The sequence below is a fragment of the Protopterus annectens genome, chromosome 12.part0, assembly GCF_019279795.1.
Source record: "Protopterus annectens isolate FY-2018-M chromosome 12.part0, PAN1.0, whole genome shotgun sequence".
Classification (NCBI taxonomy): Eukaryota; Metazoa; Chordata; order Ceratodontiformes; family Protopteridae; genus Protopterus; species Protopterus annectens.
In genome coordinates, this window is record NC_056746.1 from 1,228,572,047 (window position 1) to 1,228,586,849 (window position 14,803).

The 14,803-nt window shown below is 37.9% G+C and overlaps 1 protein-coding gene across 1 annotated transcript in view; it reads right to left on the reverse strand.

The window, feature by feature from the left end:
- The window catches only part of PTPRT (protein tyrosine phosphatase receptor type T), a 3,212,182-nt gene that overhangs the window by 1,824,304 nt on the left and 1,373,075 nt on the right, over positions 1–14,803 (reverse strand). Inside the window, exon 5 of the mRNA XM_044089009.1 lies at positions 13,222–13,335. Coding sequence (XP_043944944.1) covers positions 13,222–13,335 — 114 coding nt within the window. The remainder of the gene's footprint in view (positions 1–13,221; positions 13,336–14,803) is intronic.

Here is a 14,803-nt window from a genome sequence, read left to right on the forward strand (position 1 = left end):
TTATTAGCTAACCTGTTAGATTGTTTTCAAGGGTAAATTCCTGTGGGTCACTAATATTAAAATTAATGTCATGAGCAGTATTGTTGCTATGATTCATCCCAGGTGAAACATGGAAATTAGAAACAGTAACATTAAAAGAATTTATGAATTAACTCACTAGTTATTTTCTTATTATTATTAACCAAAGGCAAAATTTATCTCATTCTGTTTATATCCCTAGAATTTTTTTTACATTTCTTTTTCTTAATAGACTCACAGTTGTTGTCAACATTAGTAAACATATTACTGTATGATTGCTGGTAATTATTTATTTATTGACATTTGATTACCAGGAATTTCTGAATTGCCCAAGGGAGAAAAACTCTAACGCATTATAAAAACATTATAAGTATAAATAAACAGTCTTCAAAATAATACAAAAATATCTACAGTTTAAATAGTTATGCCAAATTAGACATAATGTGAAAACAATGGTTAAGAATAGGTATAATTTAAATGACAATGGTTTAATATTTAAAGAAATTCTAGCCACTTTGTAGAGAAAATAAAGGTAAATTAGTATAATACAAACAGGCATTGCAATATGAAGTGAGAGAAAAAAATGGCATATTGAGAAAGATAGTTGAGGGAGAGAAGTTGCTTGAAGTAAAGTGAGTGAAGAAGCAAGGAGTAAGGAGAGGTACGTTATGAAGAGGTGGTTGTTCATATTTAGGGATATAGTTTATCTTGGGGTTGAGTAAGAACAGCGACGGATTCTGTCTAGGAAGTCTTTTAGAATGGTTTTAAAGGACTTGAGAGAATGTACTGACCTGATGGATACAGGTAAGGAGTTCTAAGCCTTAGCAACACAGTACAAGCACATAACATGCCCAGTAGGTATGAAGTAAATAACAAGTCATTCTTACTTTTACCATTTAATTTATTAACTTGCATTGTAAGTTGTTTTAAAAATTAATTATTCATTTTAATTAACAGTCTCATGATTTCAAAACCATACTTATATATCTCCACAAACTCTCTGCAAATTTCACAGTCAATGTGAATTCCATTCGGACATTTGTTATAGCATAAAATCTATGGAACTATTTTCAGTCTCAAACATTCTCACAAATAGCTGTAGTCTAACTGCATGTTTCATAGTTTAAATAATTTTCCTCAAAAGCCACAATATTAGTTTCTAGTAATAGATAATAACCACCTGTTTAAGTCTTGCTCATAATAGTAGCAACAGAAAAAATTCTTGCTTGACTAGTTTGTTGCATTCAAAACCACACTAGTTAAGCACTAATTTAGGCAGTGCATTGAAAGCACTTAAAGAATGATTGTTTCCAAATGTACTTCATTATGCAAAGTTTGTTCCACCAAAGGTGAATTAATAGGTTGTTGTGTAATTGTAGCACTTGAGGGAGCCCCTCCAGCGGTAGAATTTTACCTAAGGCTGCTGCTCCTTGTTCTGGTTATTGTTGCAGTTGTGTAATAAACATCATCAAAAGATCCACCAAATACAATAAATTGGCCCTCGTGGAAGGGATCTTGGATGCCAAAATGGAATCTGGCTCTCCTTCTTGCGTGTCAAGTAACATCTGGGTCATGTTCTCCTTTTGTATACTGTGGTCCAAAATGATAGCAGCAAACTAACCCAAGACAACAGGTGAGTGCACACCCACAAACCTAGTAACCAATACAAGTATGCACAGTGAACACACAACACCAGAATGAAAGAAATCACCAAGCTCAAGTCCAGTTCTGTAAACAATTTATTGATGTAGTTAAAATAATATTTTAGCACACTAATAATACAAAGGAGATGAAGATACTATTTTAGCAGTAAGTCTGCATTAATCAGCATTATGCTGAAAGCATCAACATACCAACAAGAACAACAACAATGACAAAGGGCTTAAGTATAGAGACACTGGCATACTACAACTTATAGGTGCAATGCCATGGAACCCAAGGGTGACACACTGGGTACATGCTAGAGGAAAAAGGACAGTTTAAGAAAAACATGCTTACATGATGGAAGAGTGTGGGATCCTTCAAGTTTAAGCAAAGGATGTTAGAATGAAAATGGAGGGCCACAAATGATTGAAAATGATGGGAGGTCATCACTGAATTATCAAAGAAGGAGGTACAATAATACACAGGGAACACATGAGTACATCTAAGTGAAACAAAAATTATGGGAAGTCAAAAAGTGAACATTGAATTATCAAAGAACCAGGTAACATGATGCATTAGAAATACATGAGTACATCTAAGAGAAATAAAAGTGATGGGAAGCCAAAAAGGGAACACTGAGTTATCAAAGAAGGGGGTAATATGTTCCATGGAGAATACATAAGTCAATCTAAGAGAAATGGCTAAGGGAGTGAGTATGGAGGCAGCAATATTTTTAAATAGTTGAAAAAAAGAAGGCAGAAAATGGAAAGGAAGAGCTGTTTACAGAAATTGTAAGCTAGGAACAATGAAACATTTATGTAGAAAATCTGAAATGAACATTCTACAGCAGTTTTCAAACAGAAAGTAATGGCAATTTGAAAGGGGACAAAGGAGGCTGGAGGCATGGCTAAATGGAAAATCATATAAAAGGACATATACTGTGAAATGATTAAACTGAAGAAGCACAAGAGACAAGACCTGGATTAAACTATAAAAAGGTTGTAAAGAGATTGAAGAACAGCAGGTGGATATATATTTAAAGGTGATTTATCTTGTCACAGGTAACAGGGGAAGTAACTGAGGAGTTGGCAATGTAGTACAGTTGCAGAACTATGTAAAATCAACTTCTTTGTTAACTATGGGCTTAGATGAAGCCATGATCTATATTGGAGTGAGCATGGCACAGGACAGGGTACCAAACATACAACTACTGGTTGACAGCTGTAAGCAGTGGCAGTGGGGCCTTGTTTAATGATGTGAGCAAGAATGGAATGTGATAATTTATGTTCTAGTATCAGGCAAAGGAGAGACATGCAGTGCTCTGCACTGATAGAATATGATCCTACACTGTTTATTATCCATGTGCCAGATATGGAAATAAGGAGAGAAAACAGAATAAATACATTTATGATGTGACTAAAATGTAAGCCATTATGAACAACAGTAAAACAAAAAAAGCATGGAGACAAACTGAGGGACAAGCAAATATGGTGGAAAAATAGATCAAAACTGTGAACTTCAACATCATACAGTCTGTGAATTCCATCATCATAAAGTCTGAGAGAGAACACTAGAGCTACCCTGAACAAAAAGGGAAGCTATGTTTACAGTCACAAAGTAAATGTGCAGAATGTACATACAAATGTGGCATGCGAGGAGAATAAACCATTAGGGAGTACAACTTGTAGTTCAGACTACAGAAAGATAAAGGTTATGGCATAACAATACAAGGCAGCTGTTTGGTCCCATTTGGAATATTATGTACAGCCAGAGAGATCAGATTGCTAAAACCAAATTAGGATGGAAACCAATGTGAAGAAACTGGTCAAGATGATAAAGCATCTGCCAATCAAACTATGGAGACATATGAAAACCATACCTCCCAACTGTACCGAATAACTTGGTTTTTACCGGGTTTTGGGGTCCAAATAATGGGGTGCCACGATTCTCGAGTGGCACCCCTTAATTTCCGATTTTTTACAGTGATTTTTACATTTATTTTGTTTCGCGCTTTTTGAGCTGACGTCATCACGTGTGCAGTGACCTCAGCTCCATCAGCCTGTCGGAACTGAGCTAAAGGGCATACATTCTGGCTGGCTGTTTGAGCGCGAACTACAGAGTTGGAGTAGATATATTTTTCAATGGAGGGTGAGTGAAACGAACAGAGTTGGAACTTGGAATGGATATATTTCAATGGTGCTGCACTGGAGGTATTTTATCAAGGTATTTGCTTTTTGCTGGGCTGTTGCTTAGTTCAGGTATTTGTTATGCTGAACGGAGCTTTTAAGGTACTTTTTATGCTGGCAAATGGAGCTTGCTTTGGCAGTATGTTTCTGCTGAATGAATGGAACTTGCTTTGGCAGTATGTTTCTGCTGAATGAACGGAGCTTGCTTTGGCAGTATGTTTCGGCTGAACGAATGGAGTTTGCTTTGGCAGTATGTTTCTGCTGAATGAACGGAGCTTGCTTTGGCAGTATGTTTCTGCTGAATGGAGCTTGCTTTGGCAGTATGTTTCTGCTGAATGGAGCTTTTAATGGCTGGGCTTGTTATTATTTTAGAGCAGTATGGTTCTGCTACGCTTTTACAGAGCTTTGTTAGTTCGCTAGGTTTTTAAGTATTTAGTTCCAGTTTCTGCTGAACGGAGCTGTGCTGGTGAATGAACTGAGGTATTTTGTTTCTGCATCTATTGGCTAGACTTGTTATTAGGTAGTATGTTTCTGCTGTACTTTTACAGAGCTTTGCTTGTTCACTGGGTTTTTAAGTATTTAGTTCAGGTGTGTGTGTGTGTGTGTGTGTGTGTGTGTGTGTGTGCAGATAATATAAATAGCTGCAGTGTGACAAATGGATGTGGTAGGTAGAAACATCTCTCTGCCTGCTTTATTGTTCTGTTCCTCATTAAATCTGTGGTTTTCAGGCTTTTTGTGGCAAATAACTGCAGGATTGAATTCAGTAAATAATGACAAGCATTTGAGTATATTTTTGTCCTATTCCTCATTAAATTTGTGGTTTTCAGGATTTTTGTGGCAAATCACTGAAGGAGTGAATTCACTAAACGACAGGCATTTGAATTTCAGACTTCAAAGTCTTCAGAAAATAAATGGCAACACAAAACCTTTTATTCTAGCAATTTTATAAGTTTATAAGGTCAGTATTTGAAATGTGTCCCTATTTTGGGGCTGTATTCCCACATTATTGGCTTTGTCCAGGTTTTTTATGCTAAGAGGTTGAGAGCTATAGTGAGAAGTGAGAACTGAATTCGGTAAATGATAGCCATTTAAGTTTCAGTCTTTGTCTTTCAGGAGACTGCTGATTTGGCATAGGGGTATGTTGCTCTGACTGTAGTGCACAAGGTGCTGGGTTTGAGACTTGGCAGTGAAATGCATGGTGATAACACAACATCTGTTCTAGCAACTTTCTAAAATGATACAAGCAATGTTTAAAATGTGTCCCTGATTTTTGGCCTTTTGCCCCCCACCACCAAAAAAAAAAACTGAAATTAAGTGTGAGAAGCTGTGCAAGATGCCTATGGCTTACACTACTGTCATTTTATATATATATATATATATATATATATATATATATATATATATATATATATATATATATATATATATATATATATATATATATTCTGAATTGGGCAGTTTTGTCGTTATTGCTTCATGCATTTTGTTTCATTGTCTACTGAAAAAATGTTAGAACAATAAGTTTAAAATGCACTCTAACTTAAGTCTAACAAGTGTGCTATATTATACAAGGAATATAATTTAATAAAGTCAGGAAGGTATATCAAAGAACTCATGTATGTTTCTTGTTTTGTGTGCAAGGGCCCTGTGATTTGAAAACAGCCCAAAGGTAATCTTTATCCACCACTGGCCAGTTGCATTTTCTTTGGATGTGGTATGGGTTTCAATGGCATTTCAATGAATGTGAGTTTCAAGGACAGAGAAGTTTTAATGCCAAGTTTATTTTCATTGTGAGTCAGTATTGCTTTGTTTAGCAGATATCTATTAGTGTTTGTGTATTCTGCTATAAAATGTAAAAATAAAATCCAAATCATTGTAGAAGTAAAGCAGTATATCCAAACATTAGTGTTTATGATAAATGGGGTGAAAATAGCCAGACAATGGAACATTGGAATGGCTGCAGGGGGACTCTGGTGCCATATTTTGGTTGTCTGTTCTTCAGTTTGCATTTAAAAGCTGATATCCCACAATTCCATTGGAGTGGGTGGGGTCACATAATTATGTATGCACATTTTATGTTAATCAGTGTACAGATTTGTACCTATCTTTCATGTTCCTTGCCCAGATATTTTGATGTTTCCAGGTTAAGAGGTATGATGAAAACACTGCCAATGTACCCAGTGGAGAAAATGATGAAAAAGTTGACCTAGTATAGAAACAGCATATGTTATGAATTCTGGTAGATGAGTCATAAACTAAGATGAAAGGAAGAGAGGAGGAAGCTACAACTAACAAAAAGACTGAAAATAGCATAAGATGGACGTGACATACTCATGTGCAAAGTGGATGACAAACACACTAACAGATGAGATGAACCAAAATGATGCCTATTAAGTTCAAATAAGCATAATGCAGTTGTAGAAAGTATTTGTGTGTTTATTTATTTTTTATTGCATTTTGTTTGTGTAGGGGAGGGTCAGAAGAAGGAGTGCTGTCTATCAGGACCTAGGTATGCCTACAGAACAGTACCAGAAGACACAGATGTTATCTTAGATTTTTCATATAACTGCACACACTATAGAAGAAAGAATTCAATGATAGTCTGTAGCCTGACAGGCAAAACGTATATCCTTTATTTTATTTTTATTTATTTATTTTACATTTGTTGACCGGGCTGGTCCAGCTGGATATATTTCCTTTTTCAGTAGAGGCCCGGGGAGAAAAGCTCCACATATAAACAACCACCACCACACAAAAGATGTTTATAATAAACAAAAAGGTATTACAGTTTAAATTCTAGGAAGACTATGTGACACACTATAATAAATACATCATTCACCTTCAGATCATTTTACAGTATGAATATATAGTGAACCCCAAGACATTATTACAATACATTTAAATCTTTGGTTATTCTAGTTTACTCCAGACAGTTACTATTTCCAAAGGGTTAGACAGTAACATTAGAAAAAGGAAGAGGTATAAAGAAAATGGCAGGAATACTACCTTCAGGATACATTCATAGCCAAGTAGAAAAGATATGTAATTGGTGCCTAAGTAGTAGAGATAACTTGTAGGTGCTACTAATTCAGAGGAGTAGACAGGAAAGAGTGGAGGAAAGTAGGAAGTCAAGAGATGAGAAAGAGAAATCCAGAGGATCAGTCTGGGTATAGCCAGTGAGTTCTAAGGTGTTTCTTAAAACTTTGTTTAAAGAGATGAAGGGATGGAAGTGAGGTTAGGGCAGATGGCAGGAGGTTCCATTGTTTTCCAATGGTATTTGAGAACAGTGAGTCCCCAGCTAAGTTGCTAGCCTTGGTGGTACTGACTAGAAGTTTATTGGAGGAGCGTAAGGAATCAAGATTCCTATAGGTTGCTATAAGGTTGTTGAGTATTGGTGTGTAGTTGGGTTGGTAAAAAATCTTATGAACGATGATCAGTTGGGAAAGTATCGGAAGGGTTTTTAGTTCCAGCCAGTATAGTTGGTGAAGGTTAAGACAGTGGTGAGTTATATATGGATTTCCAGTGGCAAATCTAGCAATACTATTATAGGAGTTGGCTAGTTTGGTAAAATTATTTTTTTTTAGATTAGTGTATATGGGTGCTGCATACAGAAGAGTTGAAATTAGATGGAAGTGGGCAATAGTCATTCTGGCTGTTGGAGTTAAGAAAGGTTTTATCCTATATACGGAGCCCAGTTTTTATTAACAGATTTAATAGTGTTATTAATGTGAATGTCAAAGGTGAGGTTATTATCAACTGTAATTCCTAATAGTTTGGTGGAAGAGTCCAGGGATATAAGGGTGCCATTACTGGACTGAATGGAGAAATCTATGGGGGAGGACTTACTGCTTGTTGTAAACAGTAGTAGCTTGGTCTTTTTGGTATTCAAAAGAAGGTACCATTTAGAGAACCATGTCTCTACTGTATTGAAAGCTGTCTGGGTTAAAGATTGAAGTTCAGATATAGAGTTGGCAGAGCATATGATAGTAGAATCGTCAGCATATTGTATACAGGTGGTTTCAGGAATGGCTATTTGAAGGTCATTGATGAATAATGAAAAAAGAAGAGGACCAAGAATGGAGCCTTGAGGGACTCCCAGGGAGATAGGAAGGTGAGAAGATAGTTGATTCTCCCAAATAACTGCTATCTGTCTATTACTAAGGTGAGACTTGAACCAGCTTTAGAGCAAAGCAGATTTATTAACATGCCAAGAGTTCTTGAACTCCCTCCATTTTGTCTGGAATAATACGAATTTAAATTGCACCTCTTATATCACCACTAGCATTGCTGTACATTCAGATATTCATCCATTCATTCATTCATTCATCCATCCATTCATTCTCCAGTCACCAATTAATCCAGTACAGGGTTGTACAGATTCAGAACCTATCCTAGTACTCAGTGGATGAAAGGCAAAGAAGCTCATTCTGAATAGAGTACATACCAATCTTAGAATGTACACAAACACATAAACACACAAACACACACACACTCTATCTCTCTTGTATATTCACCTACATCCAATTTAGATAATCACCAATTCAGCTAAGGCACATCTCTGGGAAATGGAAAGAAATTTGAAGACCCACCATAAACCCATGTGGACATTTTGATAGTGTGTGTCCGGTTTGTGAGACAGTTGGCAACTCATCTTACAACAAAGGGGTTTACATTCAGTTTTCTAAGTTTATTGGCAACGCCTGTGTGTGGGATTATGTTGAAAGCCTTTGCTAAGTCGAGGTATGCTGTGTGCACAGATGTGCCATTGTCAATGGCCTGGTCACATTTTTGAAGAAATCCACCAGATTTGGCCTGGTCACATTTTTGAACAAATCCACCAGATTTAACAGGCAGGATTTGCCCCTGATGAAGCCAAATTGGGTGGGATCCAGGGTTTGGAATAGGTTGCCTATGTCTTTATTTATGAGGTTCCTAGTGATATGTTTCTTGGCCTTACAGATGAGGATTGTCAGGCGTATGGGTTGGTAATTCCCCAGGTCTGTTGCTAGGCCACCTTAGTGGAGGGGAATAACTGTTGGTGTTCTCCATTCTGCAGGAACAAAGCCTGCGGTTAGACTATGATTGAAAGGGGTACTTAATGGTGATGCTAGTTCATGTTTTAGCCTGTTTAGAAGACTGCCTGGGATGCCATTTGCTCCCATACAGGCTGTGTTTTTTGCCTTGCACAAGGCTTTGATGACTGTTCTTCAGATATGTGGGGTGGAGGGGATAAGGGAGTGAAATTTTCACCAAACCTATCCGCTAGGAGGTTTGCTATCTCTTTGGGGTCAGTGTGTGTGATACTGCTGGTCACTAGTTCTGCACATACTTGGGCCCTACCTTTTAGGCTAAGTATGTAGCAGTAAAAGGCCTTATTGTTATCCTTGGCTGTGCTTGCTAAGTTTTTCTCAAATAAGCCCTTAGATGATTTGACAAGCTGTCTTATTTAAATGTTGAGGCTGAAGAGGGTGTTTTTCCATTGTTGGGGTCTTGCCTTTGTTTTCTTGGACAGCAACTTTTTGCTTTTATTGTAAAGTTTGTTGATGATGGATGCCCACCCATGGCAGCTTGTTTTTACTTGGGGATCTACCTTTGATTCTTTCTGGTACAGCCAAGTATATACACTTATGCAAGTGAATGTACAAGGCTGTAGTGTAAGCTTCAGTGTAGTTACCACTTCCAGCTGGAGGTGGGGCTCGGAATGCATTTATACCTTCACCTAGGAGGGTATAGTTTACCTTGGTGAAGTTTTTTAGTCTGATTTTGCCCAGTGGGAGTTCAGGTGTGAGTGTCAGCTTGAAAGTGACTGATCTGTGGTCAGATTTAACTAACGAGGGTTCACCAGTTGTAGTAATGCATCTGTTTGACATGTTAGTGAGGATCAGATCTAGTATGTTTGTTCCTCTTGTCAGGGTATGAACCATTTGGTCCAGGGTGTTTGAGTTAAAGTCAAGGAACTTTTGTGATAGCGAGTTAGGCCTAGCATAACTTTCCCAGCTGATGGTGGGATAAATGAAATCCCTCATAACCACAGTGTTGGGTAATATTTGGATCGTTTCCAGTCTGGTAAAGTAGGCTTCATGTGCATCATAACCCATGGATGAGCATCTATAACTGGCTGTGACTTGAATGCTGATCTTACCCACCATAACCTGAACTTGGAGTAACTCCATGGATTTGTCCAGGCTAACTAGATAGGAAGTGAATTTATCTCTAATATAGATAGAAACACCACCTCTCTAATATAGATAGAAACACCACCTCCTTTGGTTCTCACATGCTTGATTCACTGTCTGAAGGCATGAAAGGCATTGTAACCTTGCAAGGCCAGGGTATTCTCTGAAGCCTTGAACCAGGTTTCTGTGATTGCACAGACATCTACAGCTTTGAGTGATAGAAGTGCTTCCAGGGTGTGCAGTTTTTAGTTTAAGCTCCTAGTATGTAGCAGCATGACCATTATTTTCTTAGGATTGGCAAATTTCATGTCAGTAAGTTTGTTTTCAAGACCTTACCTAAAAAACACACTGGGGGAAGCAACAGCCTTTGTCAGCAGTCAAAAGCCTAGAAGTACCAGGTGCAAATTATCTTTGGCAAAGCTTAAGGTGTGTCAACCATGGCTTCCTAGGCTGACAGGAACTAGATCCCCTTTGAATGACACCAGAAAGTAAGCCAATTATTGAAATCAATCATTCTTTTGTTTATACTGTGGCATCATTCTAGGTGAGGGTAGTAAACTGCTTAAGGCTAGGGACATACCTGCCTGAGAAACATACTCAGAGAGTTCAATCATGTTTCTTTTCATATAGTCCAGTAAGGGATGTCTTAGATCATTCACTCCAATATGAACTATGACAGAGTCATAATGGTACTTGTTGCTGAGAGACTTCAGTGCATGCTTGATCTGACGAATCCTGGCAATGGACAGGCAGCTGACTGTGACTTTCTCCTTGTCCACCATGATGAGTGGGACATCCATGTGTCTCACTATTGAGTTTCCAATAACTGTTATGCCTTAAGGGCTTGGTAGGTGAGACACTGGCATTGCTATGTGACATTGGTGCTGTGGGAACTATTAGTTGTAGCAGTCTCGTGTTTTAGAGGTCTCTGGTGTCTTGGTATTTTTTTTAAGAGAACCTCCACATATGTTGATGTTTGTGTTAGATGCGTACTGTGTGTATGAGTAGTGGTATCATGTACCTGTGTAGAAGTGGGTGGGTTGACAACCTCTTCCGTGTTACTGTTTTGAGTGAGAGTGAGCATGGATTCAAGATTCTTGGTGTAGATACGTCTCTCAAACTCTGCACTAGAGTGAGTTATTAGTAGAGGGTTGTCGGTTTACATGAGGTAATTATTACACTGCCTCAAGAGACCAAAGTCAACAAGACTGGCAGAAGAAACAAGGGTGGTCCAACTGTCCATAATGCAAGGTTGAAGACTGTTATCACTAAGGGGCATACCTCTCAACTGTACAGATTTTTGGCTCATATTTTGGCCTGTTCCTTATAAAATGTGTGCTTTTCTGGTAAATTACTGGGATGATCTGAGGACTGAAGTTAAATACTGACATACATTTGAGTTTCAGACTTCAAATCCTTCAAAAAATGTATGTTAAAACAAACCCTGTTACTGTAGCAACTTTGTAAGTTTACAAGAGCAATATTTAAAATATGTCTCTAGTTTTGGGCCTTTGTCCCCCCATTTTGTTGGGCTTTGTCCAGATTTCTTGCACTAAGAGGTTGAGAAATATGCTAAGGCGTGCTTTTCAGGATCGAGCAAAGAGGAGCTCAGTGGATGGATATTTCTGCCTGAGGGGGGTTTTGCTGGTAGTTTAATAGGTTTCAGCTCACTAACAGTATTTCTTTGACCAGGAAAGTATTAAGGATGAGGGATGCACTAATGTGCTACAGCTGTATCTAAGGGAAAAACAGTTGAATTAATCTGTCCAGCTATGGCACACAACTGTGCAGACGTGCATCTTCCTGCGTGGTATGCAAACAAGTAGGACCCTGCTTAAATACTAGAAGGTAAAAACTTGGAAAAAAAACTATAAAAGGGTTCAAAAGAACCAATGAGGATGCTTACTCTGAGCCCTAGACCAACAACCCTTCACCAGACAGGTTCCAATCAGTACAATTCTTTCACTAGAGTGCAAAAAGGATCCTTCCAATCCAAGATGGCCGGGAAATGTGCTCAGAATAAACAGGCACTACAAACAGACCCAGCTGGACCAAACCTGTATCTGGACTATGGTATAGCTACTAGCTACCTTAGTTTTGGCAGGCACCACTAGAGAATGTTTAACACAGCAGAAAGTAACAGTGAGGCACTAAAAATATTTAAAACAGCAGAAAATCAGCAAGGAGACTCTAAAGAATGTTTTAAACAGCTAACAAGTCGGTTATTTTTAACACTGCATTTGCAGGGTTAAGCAGAACAAGCACAACAGATTGCTTTGCAACAGCAAAAAATATCAACAAATACATAACAAACAGTGAAAATAGCAAAAAGAGCTTCGTAAACAAGGAAAACAGCAATAAAATACGATTTAACAGGCACAGTATGACAGGCAATTACTGTACAACAGTGTAGTTTGGCACACAATATATAAATACAGTATAAAAGCAGGGGTCAGCCAATAACAAAAAGTGCAGAAAATAGTATAAATAAGCAAAAATAAAAAATTCAGGCAACACATGTTTTTTGGGAAGCTCAGAAACTCAGATGCGTTACTTTTAAATTATGCAGTTTAACTGTTACATTTACAACAGTTCTCTGTGAAATCTTGCATTACAAAATGCTGAGGAACCAAAACGTGCAAAATACCAAAAGGTAAAATCTCTAAAACCTGTAAATATAAGCATTTGAATGGGGCAGGCTCCCTCCCACAAACCTCCATGGGGGAGGGCAAGCCCCTAACAAACTTCAAACTTACATCTAACAAAGCACGTGAATCCCTTCTGTCATATAAGTAGAAAACACAATGGCAGTGACTTCCTACGGAAAGCAAGGATTGTCATTCTTTTCCTTGGAATCTTGTGATTTGGGAAGTAGACATATGAGAAATGTGATCTTGGCTATTTGTAGACATTTAAAACATTAATGTTAATTTACACTACATCAAAAAGCCATTCTGGTATCCCAAAAAGAAAACTAAGCAGAAAGTAGTATTTTCTTAAATTAGTAATCCCGCCGTGCTGTGTGATATTATGTGATATGTATAAACTTCCAGTCCGTCACTTTCTTTCAGCTATATAGCCAACATCATGTGCTGTTGCAAAAAACTTTTAAAAAGGTCTTGTATGAAATTATATTTTCAAATAAAACTTTTGCTATGAAACTAAATAGTACAGTTAGAAAATTCTGTTTTACGGACCCAACCAAAGCTTATCATGCTGGGACCACTTTCCTCCCGCGGTACACTGGAAACTTGCATTCTGATTCACATTTACTTCCACATTTTGTAGCCGCAAGAAATGTGGTGCTTTTCCTATAATTAAACAAAAATGGCATTTAAGATCAATCAGTATTTATTCCACATTACACAAATAGACATTCAGAAATGTAATCTATTTACTACTAGAAAAAGTTAACTTACAACAGTCACATTTCTGCAGTGTAAAGATAATACAGGAAATGCATAACATCTGTAATGCAGCTGATATTCTTTAGAAAACTGAGACCACTTTTAGAGAACTTTTTCATCTCTATTCATTTAGAAGTTTTCACCAGTTTATTTTTTATATGCATATATTTATTTCACTGCCCATAACACCCTTGTACCTAACCCTGCTGTTCTTACCTGCTGACTATGAGAAGACTTATTACTGTGTCTCTAGTGCCACTGAAACTGGCAGAGAAGCCATTACTCACTTGCTGCAGTGAGGAAGGGGCCACATCTATTGTGAGAATAGTGGGAGGGTATAATCTGTGGCAAAAGTTTGTACTAAATATATCTGGTCAGGATGGCAAAAGCCACATTAGGCTCTTACCTGTCATCCTAATGTAAAGCAGGAAGAGTCAAAGGCAGGAAATACGGTTTCAACATATTGAGTCAAAGTTTCTTCCTTCCTTCTTTTCTTAGGAGGAAGTTACTGCAAAGGACTGACTTAGTACTTCTTGTAGTGCCATGATATCAGAGTTAATAATGAGTTAAGTGGGGCAGGGAACACAGCCTTGTTCAACACTCTAGACATCCCTTTTATATCAATTTCTTACAGCTATGATGGGGTTTGTAAAGCTGTCCATCACTCACCCACCCTATAGCATGCTCTATAGTTCTGCTTTGACCCTACAAACTTAATCAGAAGAACAGTAGTACAGAATTTTAGGCTCCAACATGGAGCAGTCATTCACCCACCTATTACCCACCCACCCACTCTGCATCCCTGTCTAAAGGACTACCATGGCCATATTAAAGGAAACAAACAGGCAGATCAGTAAGCTTTCTGGCTACTACAATAGAAAGGCACCTCACCCACCACCCTTAATTTCAACCTAATATGTTGTCATGGCTTTGCCAAAGCAAACTGCATTGCCCAGCGTCACAGTTTCTTGGTCTCTACCAGGGAACAGTGCCACTCTGAAAAGGTCACTCTCCTTTGGACTTTGAAGCAGCTGGACATCCTATCTATTTAGCAGCCAGCCAGTGGTAGAGATACAAGCAGAGCCCTGTCGTTGACTGAGTACTTAGGAGAAAATATCTTCAGTGACTACAAAATGGATTTCATACTAAGATGAAATGGAATCAGTGAAAATCATATGTCTATTCTACACGCATGTTATCTGTGCAAGAACTAAGTATGCAGTTTGTAGTTTTAACTCAGGTATGAGGTATGTCTATTCTACATGCATGTTATCTGTGCAAGAACTAAGTATGCAGTTTGTAGTTATAATTCAGGTATGAGGTATGTCTATTCTACACGCATGTTATCTGTGCAAGAACTAAGTATGCCATT